The sequence below is a fragment of the Mustelus asterias genome, chromosome 12 (assembly GCF_964213995.1).
Source record: "Mustelus asterias chromosome 12, sMusAst1.hap1.1, whole genome shotgun sequence".
Lineage (NCBI taxonomy): Eukaryota > Metazoa > Chordata > Chondrichthyes > Carcharhiniformes > Triakidae > Mustelus > Mustelus asterias.
Genome location: NC_135812.1, coordinates 40,959,894 through 40,976,889, shown reverse-complemented (window position 1 = coordinate 40,976,889; position 16,996 = coordinate 40,959,894). Strand labels below are relative to the sequence as shown.

At 42.7% G+C, this 16,996-nt stretch overlaps 1 protein-coding gene across 1 annotated transcript in view; it reads right to left on the bottom strand.

Moving 5' to 3' along the window:
• Positions 1-463: 463 nt before the first annotated feature.
• Positions 464-16,996, bottom strand: part of tmem132e (transmembrane protein 132E) — a 735,345-nt gene continuing 718,812 nt past the window's right edge. The window contains exons 11-12 of the mRNA XM_078226016.1: positions 3,992-4,301; positions 464-3,877 (exon numbers count right to left, since the gene is read on the bottom strand). Coding sequence (XP_078082142.1) covers positions 3,096-3,877; positions 3,992-4,301 — 1,092 coding nt within the window. The 3' untranslated portion in view covers positions 464-3,095. The remainder of the gene's footprint in view (positions 3,878-3,991; positions 4,302-16,996) is intronic.

Below are 16,996 nucleotides of genomic sequence, written 5' to 3'. Positions count from 1 at the left end.
TGTTTTCACTGTTACAAAACTCTTGTAATGCCTTTTTGATACAACTTCAGGATGACGGTCCAAAGATTGAAATAAAAGCCCAGATTTTGTGATAAGTGGCGAAGACACTCACCGCTGACCTCAAAGAAAGCTACACACAAAGATGTAGCAATTTCTGTGGCAGGATTTTCCACTTTGCCCACTAGCAATTTAAATCTGGTGCCAAGTCAAAGCAAAGTCTTGGCATGAAGCAGCAGTGATTTCAGCATGCAAGGTACTAATTGCGTTGAAATATTCTCACATACAGCAAATCCAAAGTTAAAATGGAGATTTGTTTTCATTATTATGGAGTAATTTGATATTCCATAAATATAAACCTAGCTTTCCAGGCCAGTGAGTATGCTTAGCAGTAATTATGACGTTAGTATGCCGTTAAAAACCCAGTTACCCGTCATTCAAAAGGTGCACCTTTTTCAAAGTCATGTACAGCGAGGCAATGCCAAGGTGGAAGTTTTCAGCAAATCGTTACTGCAATCTGTATGAACCTATGTAGTGCATCCTATGGAGGAGCATCGGCTCATGATTCAACTTCGGAATTTTCATGTTATTTGGAGCATGTTGCTCTTCAAGCTACTCTTCAAAGTTTCTATCAGTTTTGGCAGAGTAATTACCGAAGCAAAATTCAAGCAATACTTTTACTTCAATATTGGACATAATGTAATAATTGAGAAGAAGGCATGCATTAACTGTACATGTTTGCCAAAAGACTGTATGTTCCATGTTCTAAAATTGACAGGACTGTGTGAAAATTAAGATATACCCTCTTTCACTTCATTTGCGTTACTAAATTACTCTAGGCTGAGTGTTCAGTTGGTATTTACGAGGTGCATTTTTAAATAGCAGAGGACAGGATTTTTTGCTTGTGAGTTTGCTAACCTTTAATGAACAGGAAGTCTCATGGGAAACCAAGCATAGAAACAGAAATCTCTAATATAGATATTTTTGTATAGTTTCTGAAGTAAAAAGTAAAACATCCAGGGACTCTGACTGAAAGTTCAAAAATACTTCAACCATCAGTAGCACGCACTGGTTTACAAGCTGGATATGGTACTCTCAAAGACGATAGGGGAAGTGATATTGTCAGTGAACTAGTAATCCAGAGTCCCAGGGGAATGCTCTGGGGACCTGGGTTCAACTCTCACCACAGCAGATGGTGAAATTTCAATTAAGTAAAAATCTGGAATTAAAAGGCCAATGATGACCATGAAACCATTGCTAATTGTTGTAAAAGCCCATCTGGTTCATTAAAGCTGTCCTCACCTAATCTGGCCTATCTGTGACTCCAGATCCACAGCAATGTGGTTGACTCTTAATCACTCCTCTGAAATGAAACTCAGTTCAAGGGCAATTAGGGATGGGCAATAAATGCTGGCCCAGCCAGTGATGCCCACATCCCGTGAATGAATAAAAAAAAGTAACAGCAGCAAGACTGAATCAGATGTTATATTAATAGTTTCATTCATAGTTGGTATATGTTGGTTATATAGAAATCTAAATATAATAAATCATAAGCATGAAATAAATCTAACTCACTCCTACTATCAGGGTTCTATAGTTGTTTAAACTCCTGTTAAATAGTTGCTCACACCAGATTTCAGGGGATTTGGCAATTAGTAGATGCACAGTGAAGATGCTTTACTCTGTCATTAATCTGTCAAATCTTGATAATCCTCTTTCAATGTAGTTGCCTTTCGCATGAGGCCTGGTGGATTAGTCAACACATTCTATTACACTGGTGTGTCCAGATTAGTTCTTTTAAGAGTTTGACTGATTAGAAAGATCTATTCAGCACCACAAGCATGCACACATCCCAAACTTTAATGACCAATTTGAGCCAAATTATTCTTCAATTATTATTTACAATGGTCAATGATATTTGGGGTTTATTTTCTGTCAATGAATCATGTTGATTTGATGCAGTTTCTCATTTACCCAACCAGTTATCAAGAATCCTTCCAGAACTCTTAATTTTTAGACTGCCCTTGTTATTAATGTTTTGCAGATAAAATTATAGGTTCCCAGTTGCAGCAAATTAAAAATATTGTATTACAATTGAACACAATTGATTCCTACTATGGTGGTTTAAGAAAGCTTGCATCAATGAATAATTCTGCTCCTGCATTTCCAATAAATTGCATTGTAAGTATACATATTAAATTAAAATGAATATGTAATGAGGCCAACGATGACATATACTGTTCATAGGTTCGTGCTGTCACAGTTCACTGAGAGCTATATAACATTACTTGTTTTTCATAAACAGAGAAACTTATCCTTTTCATCACTTTGAATAATCACTTATGTATCAGCTTTCCTCCAACCAGCAGTTACTGCAATTTGTGTCATGCACTTGCTTCAACAGCTTCCATAACTGCAAATAAAATGGAACCTAAACTTGAATGGAACAGACATCATCAAGGTACAGAACTGACCATGGACTCAAATTGTGATTAAAATTCAATATTTGCCACTTAGTTTCAGTACCAGTTTTGACTAAAGCAATCAGCGTGATTCAGTGGTCAACCCAATTGAAGCAGGTTTATCACATCTGTTCTTTCAAATCTAGCTGCAAGTTTTGTTTTGCGCTCTTTTAAACCAATCCATCACTGTGCATTGTATGTGATTCGCTGTAGTTTGCAGACTATTAGAGTCGAAGTGAAAATAAGTATTTTCACATATGATCTTGATGCTGTCTCATTTTACTGTCACCTGCACAAAGCAATCCCAGCATACTTTAACTAACTGTGAACAGTATGCTTCTGTGCTATACTAGTCATTTTTATGTTGAGAAGAGATTTGGCCTCCTGCAAACTGTAATTTGTTAATACCATTTCCAGTAGAGTATAATCTTTTCAGTGTTTGATCAGCTTCTCACTGCAAATATTATGTTTAATGCAGCCTTATAATGGCCAATTGACCGCAAGCATTATGTTATGGTGCTTTTCTGTTCAGTGGATCTCCACGCATTGCAGCCTCCTACTGTGGGTCAAACAAAAACTGTACATGTGACAAATTTCTGGTAAATATAAATGCACCAAAGGAAAAGCAGCAACAGTCTAGGCAATCTCCTTTATTCTCTGAATATAGCTGTGTAGTTCCTCTGGGTCTCTGAGCCCCATATCCTGGCAGACCCACTCAATGTCTTCCTCATCGGCTATAGGGATGCAATTGTAGGTCAGACCAAGATCCTCTGATGGCAGTGTGGTGAAAGTGGTAAATTTAACTCTCTTGCGTTTGGAGGTGGGTGAATGCAGCGGATCCTCGCTGTGCTCCCTTACTGAGCCCCCGGATGAACCATCTGCTCTGCTGTGCACTTGACTTTGCACACTTGTCTGTGAGCTGCCGCTACTCTGATGGTCACTGTGGCAGCAAGTCTGGATGTTTTCTAAAGGGTTGCCAGGACTTTCAGGCTGGGGTGAGAGGTCAGCCTGGGTACGAAGGGGTTGTCCATTGCCTAGAAATACCCAGTGATGTGAATGGTCCATGCTTGCTTGGCCCTCTGGGGGAATGCGTTTGTGCCTGTACTTAAGAACAAAGACAATGCAGTTTATTAGAAAAACCAAAATGGCGAGGCAGAAGACCCCTAATAGTGCATACATTCCAATTTCCAAATCAGTCAGACCCCTTGATGTGGGGGCATATTCGTCATCATGATCTGCAAGATCCTTAGGCAGATCTGTGATATCAATATCAAGAGGCATGTTGGACACCCTTGTGTTATCAAAAGGCACTCCACTATCCTGCATGCCATCGGTGCCCCTGCCTGGTTCCACTCTTGAGTCAGTCCTTTCTTCCACAGCTGACTTTGCTGTTGTGCTAACCTTCCGTATAACACTTTCTTCACGGTCACCAGTTGAAGTATCTGAATTGAAGTCAAATTGGCCCTTCTCTTTCGGTTTATGTCCAAATGGGTTATCTTCAAGTCTAACTCCATCAGGTGCATAATCCTCACCAGTATTTTCTAGATCTTCCTCTGAGTCATCATCAGAACCAAAGTGAACTTTCACATTGACCAAAGTTACAAACAGCAAGCTCTTGCGGTTGGTCTTCTTACATGGTTCACAGATCCCCAGTTCAACCTTGATAAATTCACCGGACCCTTCACCTTCTGCTATTATCAGAGACCAGACAGAATCCTGAGTAGAAGAGACTACTTTATCATTTAGCGTGGTAACTGTCAGGTTGTAGTCTTTAACATCATAGAGAGTCAGTGGTACCGCTGTATTGTCACTGTAGAAAATCCATGTGCTCAGGATAGCTTCCTATTAAAAGAAGAAAAAAATTATAATTAATAATAATCCCAGAGAACATCACTAGAGGAAGTATTGAGGGTTGCAGAATGTACACTGGGTGGGAAACTTCAATGTCTGTCACCATTAGTAGCTTGGTAATGCTACTACTGCTACAGGTTGGCTGAGGCTTAAAGGACATAGCTGCCTGACATAGCTGCCTGCAGCAGCTGGCAAGAGGACCAGCACGTGGGAAAAACCTACTTGGCCTTATCCTCACCAATTTTCCTGTCGCAGATGCATCTGTCTAAGACAATATTGGTAGGAATGACCACCTCAAATCCATGTGTAGACGATGTCCTGACTTCACATTGGGAATACCCTCCAACATGTTGTGTGACATCATCCTTTGTGCTAAGTGGGATTGATTCAAAACTGGGCATCCATGAACCACTGTGGGCCATCATCAGAAACAGCACTATTTTGCATCTGTAACCTTATAGTTTGGTATATTCCTCACGCTACCAGTATCATTATCCCTTACCATTAAGGGATCAACACTGGTTCAATGAGGAATGTAGAAGGGAATGCTAGAAGTAGCACCAAGCTTATCTAAAAATGAGATGTCAACCTAGTGAAGCTATACAACACAAGACTACATACATGTTAAACATCAGAAGCAGCACGCTATAGACAGAGCTCAGTGTTCCCACAACCATGAGATTAACATATCAGGTCAAAGTTTGCAGGTCTGCCGCACAGTCTGGTGTATAATTGAACAATTAAAAGGAGAAGAAAGCTTCATGAACACCCCTATCCACAATGATGACAGAGCCCAGTATGTGAATGCAAAAGTCAGGGTGAAGCTGATGATCCATCCCAGTCTCCTGACAACACAATATTGTAATGTAGAATTGTGGCAGCCAATTTGAGTACAACAAGCTCCCATTAACAACAATGTGATAATGACCAGATAATCTGTTTTGCTAATGTTGATTGAGGGATAAAATTAACTAGAGCACCATGGATAGCTTCCCTGTTCTTCGTTGAAATTGTGCAATGGGATCTTCTATGTCTCCGAGAGAGGACAGATATTAGTTCAACATCCTTGACAGTATAGCATCAAGGAGCACTAATGGAATTGAAGTCAGGAGAAAACTCTGCAGTGGCTGGAAGCATAACTAGCACAAAGGAAGATGTTGATGGTTGTGGAGACCAATGATCTCAGTCCCAGGACATCACTGCAGGAATTCCTCAGTGTTCTTCATCCAACAATCTTCAACCGTTTCATCAATTATCTCGCCATAATAGAGTAAGAATTGGGTATGTTCATTGAAAATTGCAGTGTTCAGTACCATTTATAACCTCTCAGATATGGAAGCAGTCTGCACCACATGAAGCAAGAGAAAATTCAGTTTTAAGCTGCTAAATGGCAAGTAACATTTACATCGCACAAGCAGCAGGCAATGACCATCTCCAACATAAGAGAACCTAAACATCTCCCCTTGACATTCAATGTCATTACCTTTGCTGAATCTTCGACTATCAACAACCTGAGGGGTGACCATGGACCAGATACTTAACTGGACCAGCCATATAAAAACTGTGACTCCAATATCATGCTTGTATTCTGTGGTGTCAGTAGCTCCCTGAGACAATACCGCAGTGGCTGTCTTCCTGAAGAAGTACATTGGAAATGCCAGCTTTCACCCTCCCTATTCACGGTGCCCGTCTTCCCTGGCAGTGCACAACCTTTCACAGAGCGCGTTTCACACTGGATGGCTGTTAATTGGCTACCCTGCGTGAAATTGCACTCCAGGACCAGCTGCGGCCGGGAACATATTTCACATCTGCTTCCAGGCCTGCTGAGTGCACGCACTAGATGGGCAAAATATTCAGGCCTTGGATTTAAGAAGTTAAACTGGCTTCCATGTTTACCAATGGAAGCAAATAAGGATATAAAAAGTTGGCTATTTAGCTTTGTGTTCTAAAATGAACTTGCCCTGGAGAATTTATTAAATTCTAAAACCACTTAAAATATGATGAGGCAGAAAACTTTCAATTTATTCTGTGAATATCGTGAGCAGAAGTCTTTGTGATTCTACTTTATTTATATTTCCCATTATAATATTCAACAGTATGAATAATTACACAGAATATCAGTTTATAAGATATGCAATAAGAGTGAGATTCACATGCAACAAGAAGACTGAATTAACAAATGTTTGTCTTGAGAGCTGTACCCTTTATCATTGCAAGCCTTTTTCATACTTCCAGTCCAGTGGAATTGGCATGGTGTCAGTGAAAAAGGCATGTTAAGCTAGTCAGATTCCTTTACTTACAGAGCTTTAGCAAAAATCCTGATTTGTGCGTCAACTTGCATTTTTGAAAACATATTCTTTTTAACTTCATGATACACATAATGCTATGTGTTATAAGGTTGGAATTGAGGCTGAAATTTGGAAGATTACAATTTTCTGTAAACCAAGAATCAGCTGCTTTGATCAATACTGATGCTTTTGCTAATAAGAAGCAATAGTCTATCTGACTGCGATATGGTACATTATTCTTCCTCCTTGATTGAGCTCAGCCTTTGACATGGTTAGCCACACCACTCACCAACTCTATTCCATTGTCCAGCTGAGGGGTTCTTGTTTAATTCTTACATATTTAGTCATAGCAGGAGTATCTCCTGCAATGGTTTCTCTTTCTGCTTCTACATTGTTACCTCTGGAATCCTCCAAGGATTTCTCTTTGGCCCTTTCCTATTTCTCATTTATATTTGCAATATCATCGAAAAATACAGTTTTGGATCCCAGATATATTCTTATGTTATCTAGTTTTACTTCAATGTCACCTCTTTTGATCTGTCAACTGCCTCAAACTGCTTTTACCTAGTCCTGGATGAGACAAAATCTCTAATTGACTATTGGGAATATGAAGTTATTTCCTTTGGTCTATATCACAAATATGATCCCCGGCCAATGATACTATCTCCCTCCCTAGCTATGACCTCAGGATGAACCAGAATGTTTACAATCTCTGCATTCTATTGAACTCTGCAAATCAGATGACATCAGTACAAGTTATGTAAGCGGAGGATCAAGTTAAGGGCCACAAGTCTCTGGGACAAGTTGTCAGTATGTATGGTAAGTCTGGATTCACGATAAGTGTTAAAAAGGAATCTCAACAAGTAGATGCCATTACAAGCTATAGGTTTGTCATCGCTCCGTCTGTGGGCTCCAATCCGGCCCCCGAAGATTCTGTATCCAGCCTACGGACTCAATTTTCAATGCAGATAAAATGACTGAAAGATCTGCAAGGATTATAGAAACATAGAAAATAGGAACAGGAGGCCATTTGTTCCTTCTTGCCTGCTTTGCCATTCATTCTGATCATGGCTGATCATCCAACTAAATAGCCTGATCCTACCTCCCTCCACATATTGTTTGATTCCTTTCAACCCAAGAGTGAAATCCAACTTCTTCTGGAAAACATACAATGTTTTGACCTCAACTGTTTTCTGTGGTAGCAAATTCCACAGGCTTATCACTCTCTGGGTGAAGAAATTTCACCTCAGTCCTAAAAGGTTTACCTTGTATCCTTAGACTATGAGTCCTGGTCCTAACCTCAAATTTATCCACATTATACTGCAAGTGCCATGTATTTGCCCACTCATTCAGCTTATCCATATCACACTGAAGCATCTCTGCATCCTCCTCACAGCTCACACCCCTTTGTGAAGTGTGTATTTAGTTGGTCACCCATTTCTTTGTTCCCCATTATAAATTCCCCAGCTTCTGACTGTAAGGGACATTTGTCTTCATCAATCTTTTTCTCTTCACATTCCTATTTAAACTTTTACAGTCAGTTTTATGTTCACCACAAGCTCACTCTTAAACTCTATTTTCCCTTTTCTAATCAATCCCTTGGTTCTCCTTTGCTGAAAGGAGTTTTTCCCAATCCTTCAGTTAGTTGTTCTTTCTGGCCAATTTGTATGTCTTTTCCTTGGATCTAATACTATCTAATTTCCTTAGTAAGCCATGGTTTGGCCATTTTTCCCATTTTACTTTTGTGCCAGACAGGAATAAGTATCAAGGCGGATCTGGAATCTGAAACACAAACAGAAAATGCTGGAAAATCTCAGCAGGTCTGACAGCATCTGTAGAGAGAGAATAGAGCCAATGTTTCAAGTCTGGATGACCCTTCATCAGAGCTAAGAGCAAGGAAAATCAGACAAGATATATACTATGAGGGTGGTGGGGAGGGAGGAGGGGCTGTAATTGGACAAAGGAAATGTAAATTGATGAAGAAGGCTGAGAAAGATGCTAACAGTGTCCACTAAATGATCAGAATATGTGAATGGCAGAACAGAGGTACATTTTGTTAAGGGACTACGTGAGGAATATGGCAGTTGCCCTGAAAGGGAGGTGGGGGGGGGGGGGGGGGGGGGGGCGGTGGAATTGCGGGGCAAGATGAAGAGCAAGAATGGAGAAGTGGAAAAATGGAAGTGAGAATGAAGGGTGATAAAAATGGATGAATGAGATAAAAAGAAATAAAATAAAATAAATAGAAATGGGGTGAAGGTGGAGGGGAGAAGGAACAATTGCTGCAGTTCACTCATGCGTTTTTTGAATGTTTGCCAATGCCTACCTACCATCATTCCTTTAAGTAACATTTCCGAATCCATAATTTCTAACATATGCCTCATACCGTTGTAGTTTCCTTTGCTAAGCTTCAGGGCCCTAGTCTCAGAATCAACTGCAATCTCCATCTTGATGAAGAATTATTACGGTCGCTATCACCAAGGGTTCTTGTACAATAAGATTGCCAATTATTCCTTTTTCATTACACGAAATGCAGTCTAGGATAGCCTCTTCTTTAGTTGGCTCAAGATATTCGTCCAGAAAACCATCCCATATCCACTCCATGAATTCTTCCTCTGTGGTATTGTTACTAATTTGATTTGCCCAATCTATATGCAGATTAAAATCACCCATAATTACAGATGTTTATCACATATATCTCTAGTTTCCTCTTTAATACCATTCCCAACATCACCACTACAGTTTGGAGGTCTATATACAATCCTCACTAACAATTTTTTCCCCTCAGTGTTTCTCATCTCTACCAATAGGTTCCACATCATTGGAGCTAATATCTTTCCTCACTATTGCGTTAATACCCTATTTAACCAGTAATGGAACTCCAGAGCCTGTTCCTTTTTGTCTGTCCTTCCTAAAATACTGATGTTCAGTTCCTGGTGTTAGGAAAGTGTTAACTGGAATCTTCCACTTCAGACCTAATTTGAATGTTAATTATTTAATAGCACTCACTGGGATATATAAAGGGATTACAGGTAGCACTGGTTGTTGAGTGTGTACATGAAGTTGTAAAGCGAATAAAGTGAGTTTGTGAAGAAGCTGGACTTGCATCATCTTTTATCCCTGGACTGCAACTGAGAGGCTTAACACCTGGTTACCCTGCAGCCATGTATCCATAATCCTGACCATATCATACCCGTTTACATTTATTTGCATGATTAATTTATCCACCTTATTCCGAATACTCCACTTGTTAATGCACAAAGCCTTTAAGCTTGTCTTTTTAACATTACTTGTCCCATTGTCACTATTTTTCATTATGGTGCTGTTTGGTTCTGGCCCTTGATTTCTCTGCCTGCCACTTTTCTTATTCCCCTTACTGTCTTTTGTTTTTGTCCTTGATTTCCCCTCCTCTGACTCATTGCATAGGTTCCCATCCCCCACCATAATAGATTAAACCCTCGCTACCACTCTAGCAAATCCCTGGTCTCGGACATCAATGCCAGTCTTGCCTAGGTGTGATTCGTCAGGCTTGAACAGGATTCACTTTCTCCAGAACAGGTTCCAATGTCCCAGAAATCTGAAACCCTCCCCCTCAAACCATCGCTTCAGCCATGTATTCATCCGATATATTGTGCTATTTCTACTCTGACTAGCACGTGGCACTGGTAGTAAACCTTAAATTGCCACCTTTGAGGTCCTACTTTTCAACTTAATTCCTAACTCCCTATATTCTGCTTTTAGGACCTCATCCCATTTTTTATCTATGTCATTTGTACCAATATGTACCACGATGACTGGCTGTCCATCCTCCCTCTTCAGAATGCTCTGCAATTGCTCCGAAACATCCTTGACCTCAGCACCAGGGAGACAGCATACCATCCTGGAGTCTCATTTGTGGCCACAGAAACACCTATCTATTCCCCTTACAACAGTATCCAAAGCAGCGTATCTGCTTTTCAGGAGATGGCCACAGGAAATTCCTGCACTGCCTGTCTAGTCCCCTTGCTCTGCCTGGTGGTTACCCATTCCCTTCCTGCCTTTGGAGTCTGAGCCTGTAGTATGACCAACTCTCTACACCTGCTATCCATGATACTCTCTGCCTCACGGGTGCTCCACTGTGTCCCCAACTGCCACTCCAGCTCCAAAGGTCAGGCTTCCAGGAGCTGCAACTGAAGACATTTCCTGCACACATGATGGCCCCTTAGCACTGGAAATGCTCCCGGCTTTCACGTGGATCACAAGGAGCTTTAAGCTCTCCTGCCATGACTTACCCCTGTTGTGCAATCAAAGATTGATTCACATCCACATTTATGGCTGATAGGCTTGCTGACAAGCCATCAGCGGCAAATTTGCAACAAAATCAGGCTCTGATTCGACGAGCAGTGAATATTGTGAAGATTATTGGCTGCTCCTTTGTTTTCAGAGTGCATGCCCTACTGTACAGGCAACTCCTGCAGGGTCAAAATGGCGGAGCAAGCGGCAGGCAACAGGAAAAGTGGGAGAATGAAAAAAATAAGCAAGGATTTGGGAGAGGAGTAGTAAGCAGGGTGAAAGAAATAGGAAGAAACATGTGTCCAGCAATTGGGAGGAGGTTGGGGGGGTCCATGGAGTGGCTGGTGGTTGGGTAGGCCTGGGAACGGCTGGTGGTTGGGTGAGTCGAAAACACACACCAGGCCTTCCCTGTCCTCTCGGCCCAAAAACCTACCCACAAAGAATGCTGGGAGAGGAGGAAAATCCAGGATGGAAGGCATCCACCTCCAACATTCTGCTGAGGCCAGCATGGAATACGGGCTACCAGAGATTGATGCTCTGGTTAACCAAAACTCTTTAGCTAAGGCTTGATCCGAACCCCTTTCCTGCTGACACTGGAATCTAGCTCTCTTGGTCTGCCTCTTAAGCAAAAAAGACAAAAACACCAGAAGGTTTTATCAGTTAACTCTGCAATTGGGCGCATTTTTATCAATTATTCTTTTTTGAAATTTATTACTTTGACATTAATATTTTTGAAATGTGCGTTTAATTTCATATTTAATCTTATTTTACGGAAATTTGATCATTAGCCCCTTGAGTGAGAAAAAATTGAAATGTGCTCCACCCAAAAAGGATGGAGAAGACTGCTATTGAAGAAGATGGCTTGATGGGGCCTGTGGCACAAGCCACTTGTTTATCAATAGAAGGCTCTCAAGTTTTTTTTCATAAATTGATTGATTTGTTTTTGCCTTTTCCCAGAATGTGTTACTGCGAGATGAAGAGTTTGATGGCATGTGTAAGATGAACCATATGCTGTAGAGAGGCTTGGTGTCTTCTCATGGAGGACTTTTAATGTTTAGCCTTAAAGTTATCAAATGGATACTCACATCCACCTGATTTGAAATATTAAAATATTCTAAAGATGAGAAGTCAGGAGATAACAAATTACTTATAAACTGCATGAAATTACTGTGCAACATCTAGAAAGGCATAACTTTCTTCCCTAATATATCTGATCACCCACTGGCAGTGGGGTGAGGACTTTCAATGAAAAACATTCCACACATATCTGCATAAAAATGTAGGTTTTCAAAATGAGAAAGATTAACAGGCTGCGACTCTTTTCACTAGAAAGGAGGAAAATGAGAGCTGATCTTTAAAGAGGTCAATAACATAGTGGTAAAGAATACATTTCAATTGTGGGGCAGTCATAAACCAGAGGCTATGGACCCGATTTTACCATTGCGTCGCGCCCGTTTTGGGACACGAAAACGTGGTAAAGTCGGGTGTGAGGCCATTAACGTGATCCGCGTCCGCGCAGATAGCCACTTTATCGAAACCCGGGAATGGCCACAATCCGCTTCGCGCCTGAAACGGGCGCAACGGCGATTTAAATATCTTTGCATGTATTTCAATTGAATTAATGAACTGCCCGCCCAACTTTATCAGCATTTCCCCCTTTACCGCCGCGTTCGCCGATCCGGAATCGCGCCGAAATGAACCTGCTGAATAAAAGTCTGAATCGGGCGCTCCAGCTGCTGAAGAACGAGTTCAGAGCTTCCAACGGCTCTCTGACTCTGATCAATGGTGGGGAGGGGAGCGGGGTCAGATCGTTCTTTGGTCGGGGGGGGGGGGGGGGGGGGAGGGGAGTGAGGCCAGATCGTTGTCTGGTTGGGAGGCGGGAGGAGGAGGAGGCGGGTCAGATGTATCTCTAGTGGGGAGCGCGAGGCCTGATCGTTGTCTGGTGGTGGGGGGGGACGGGGAGGGCCAATCATTGTCTGGTGGTGGGCGGGGCTGATCGTTGTCTGGTGGGGAGGGAGGAGGAGGCGGGTCAGATGTTCCTCTGGGGGAGGGGGGAAAGTGAGGCCAGATCGTTCCCGGGGGATGGGGGGCGGAGTGAGGCCAAATCGTTCTCTGCGGGGGAGGGGGGGGGGGGAGTGAGGCCAGATTATTCTCTGGGGGCGGAGGGTAAGATTTATCTCTGGTGGGGGGTAAGGCCCGATCGCTCACTGGTGGTGGGGGGGGGGGGGGGCAGATAGATCTCTGGGGGAGGGGGGGGGGGCAGGGGGATCCGCTGCCACTCTGCGGGCGATCGGTGGGGGGGGGGAAGGGGCAGGGAGTCGCGATCGGTCTGGGTAGCGGGGGGGGGGGGGGGGTTGGTAAGGGGGACAGTGATGGACAGTGGGGGCCATCGCTCCCGCTTTTCACTCCCGTTCCGCTTTCTCCACTTTCTGCGGCCTGGGAGCGATCTGACACGGGCGCACTTTTTCAATTTTTTTTCTAACTGCGCATGTGCAGTTCAGAGCTCCGATCGTTTCAGGTGCGCTAAGCCCCGCCCACAGTGCGAATGGGACCTGCGATTTTTCTTTCAAGCTGAGTGCGTGAGAAGGCGCCTGAAAGCAGATTTCCAAGTCAGATCTGAATTACGCCCAGATTCAGCACTTAGAATGAAAATGGTTAAATCAGGCCCTATATGCACAAAGTAGTATGAAATTAATGTAGTAAAGACTTTAGGAGAAACTTTTTTTACCCAAAGAATGTGGAACTCACTACCACAAGAAATACTTAAAAAAAATAGCACAGATACAATTAAGAGAAAGCTAGGTAAGTAAGATGATATGATTATCTGATTGTTAGAGGAGGCACATGTGGAGCATAAACATCAACATAGATCTGATAGGTCAAATGGTCTGTTTCTGTTTTGTAACATTCTATTTAATTCCTTGGAAATTGTGGATTGGGGGGATGCCAATCAAAGCTTTTATAGTTAATGGACCTACACTAACCAAGTCTGCCGACAGTGATTTGAATTACACTCCAGACCGTTGACTCCAGAGCAAAAGAAATGTCACCTTTGAAAGTCCACTCACGATAGAGTGGAACTATATTGTGGAACTATATAAGGTCAGAATCTACAAGTAAGTTGTGTCATTAGACCATTCATCATTATTACCATAGTTGGTGATAATAGAAAGGTGAATGTTTTATACTATCATACAATATTCCTCCTAACAAAAGCAGTAATCCATTTTAAATAAATGATTGATACAACTGATATGTAAGAGGATAGAAGAATGTCATTTGAATTTGTTAAGCTTCTGCTAATATCACTCAGATTTTTAGCTTATTACTTTTTAATGAAGGAGGAATAAATATTTTGCTAAGATGAAACTCTGAACAAAGAACAAAGAACAATACAGCACAAGAACAGGCCCTTCGGCCCTCCAAGCCTGTGCCGCTCATGTGCCCACTAGACCATTCTTTTGTATCCCTCTATTCCCAGTCTGTTCATGTGGCTATCTAGATAAGTCTTAAACGATCCCAGCGTGTCCGCCTCAATCACCTTGCTTGGCAGTGCATTCCAGGCCCCCACCACCCTCTGTGTAAAATACGTCCCCCTGACATCAGTGTTGAACCTTGCACCCCTCACCTTGAACCCGTGACCCCTTGTGTTCGTCACCTCCGACCTGGGAAAAAGCTTCCCACTGTTCACGTATCTATGCCCTTCATAATTTTATACACCTCTATTAGGTCGCCCCTCATCCTCCGTCTTTCCAGGGAGAACACCCCCAGTTTACCCAATCTCTCCTCATAGCTAAGACCCTCCATACCAGGCAACATCCTGGTAAACCTTCTCTGTACTCTCTCCAAAGCCTCAACGTCCTTCTGGTAGTGTGGCGACCAGAACTGGACGCAGTATTCCAAATGTGGCCTAACCATCATTCTATACAGCTGCAACATCATACACCAACTTTTATATTTTATGCCCCGTCCAATAAAGGCAAGCATGCCATATGCCAACTTCACCACCCTCTCCACCTGTGCTGCCACCTTTAAGGATCTGTGTACTTGTACACCCAGGTCCCTCTGTGGGTCCATACTCCTGATGGTTCTGCCATTTATTGTATAGTTCCCCCTTACATTAGATCTACCGAAATGTATCACTTCGCATTTATCTGGAATAAATTCCATTTGCCATTTCTCTGCCCAATGTTCCAGCCTATCTATATCCTGCTGTATTCTCTGACAATGTTCATCACTATCCGCAACTCCAGCAATCTTCGTGTCGTCCGCAAACTTACTGATCACACCAGTTACATCTTCCTCCAAATCATTTATATATATCACAAACAGCAGAGGTCCCAGTACAGAGCTCTGCGGAACACCACTAGTCACAGACCTCCAACCGGAAAAAGACCCCTCCACTGCTACCCTCTGTCTTCTATGGCTAAGCCAGTTCTCCACCCACCTAGCTAGCTCACCTTTTATCCTGTGAGATTTAACCTTTTGCACCAGCCTGCCATGAGGGACCTTGTCAAATGCTTTACCAAAATCCACGGCCCTTCCCTCGTCAATCGTTTTTGTCACCTCCTCAAAAAACTCAACCAAATTTGTGAGACATGACCTCCCTCGTAAAAAAACATGCTGTCTATCGCTAATGAGATTATTCAGTTCTAAATGCGCATATATCCTATCTCTAAGAATCTTCTCCAACAACTTCCCTACCACGGACGTCAAGCTCACCGGCCTATAATTATCGGGTTATCCTTGCTACCCTTCTTAAATAACGGGACCTCATTTGCTATCCTCCAATCCTCTGGGACCTCACCTGTGTCCAGTGAAGAGGCAAAGATTTCTGTTAGAGGCCCAGCAATTGCATCTCTCGCCTCCCTGAGGAATCTAGGATAGATGCCATCCGGCCCTGGGGATTTGTCTGTCTTAATGTTTCCTAAAAAACCTAACACTTCCTCCCTTGTAATTGAGATTTTTTCTAACCGGTCAACACATCTCTCTGAGATAATACCAGTCAACGTGTCCCTCTCCTTTGTGAATACTGATGCAAAGTATTCGTTTAGGATCCCACCTACTTCCTTTGGTTCTAAGCATAATTCCCCTCCTTTGTCCCTGAGAGGTCCGATTCTTTCCCTAACAACCCTCTTGTTCCTAACGTATGTGTAAAATGCCTTAGGATTCGCCTTAATCCTGTCTGCCAAGGACATTTCGTGACCCCTTTTTGCCCTTCTAAGTCCCTGTTTGAGTTCTTTTCTACTTCCTCTGTATTCCTCCAATGCTCCATCTGTTTTTAGCTGCCTGGACCTCATGTATGCCTCTTTTTTCCTTTTGATTAGACCCACAATTTCACTGGTTATCCACGGCTCTCGAATCCTACCTTTCCTATCCTTCCTCTTTACAGGCACATGCCTGTCCTGCAGTCCTATCAACTGCTCCTTAAAAGACTCCCACATGCCAGATGTGGATTTACCCTCGAACAGCCTCTCCCAATCAACAGCCACCAAATCCTGCCTAATCTGGCTGTAGTTAGCTTTCCCCCAATTCAGTACCTTACCCATAGGACAACACTCATCTTTTTCCATTACTATCCTAAAGTTTACAGAATTGTGGTCACTATTTGCCACATGTTCCCCTACTGCAACTTTGATGACCTGACCGGGCTCATTCCCCAGTACTAGGTCCAGTATAGCCCCCTCTCTAGTTGGACTGTCAACATATTGTTCCAAAGAACCTTCCTGTATGCATTTTATAAATTCTTCCCCGTCCAGGCCCCCAGCCCTAAGCGATTTCCAGTCTATGCGAGGGAAATTAAAATCTCCCACTACAACAACCCTATTTTTTCTGCACCCGTCCAGAATCTCCTTACATATCCATTCCTCAACTTCCCGTGGGCTGTTGGGAGGCCTGTAGTATACCCCCAGCATAGTGACTGCGCCCTTCCTGTTTCTGAGCTCCATCCACAGTGACTTGTTACCTGACCCTTCAATATCGTCCACCCTCTGTACCGCTGTAATATGCTCCCTAACCAGCATTGCTACTCCCCCACCTCTCCTCGTCCCTCCTCTGTCTCGCCTAAAACACTCATACCCTGGAATATTCAGCTGCCAGTCCTGTCCTTCTTTTAAACAAGTCTCCGTC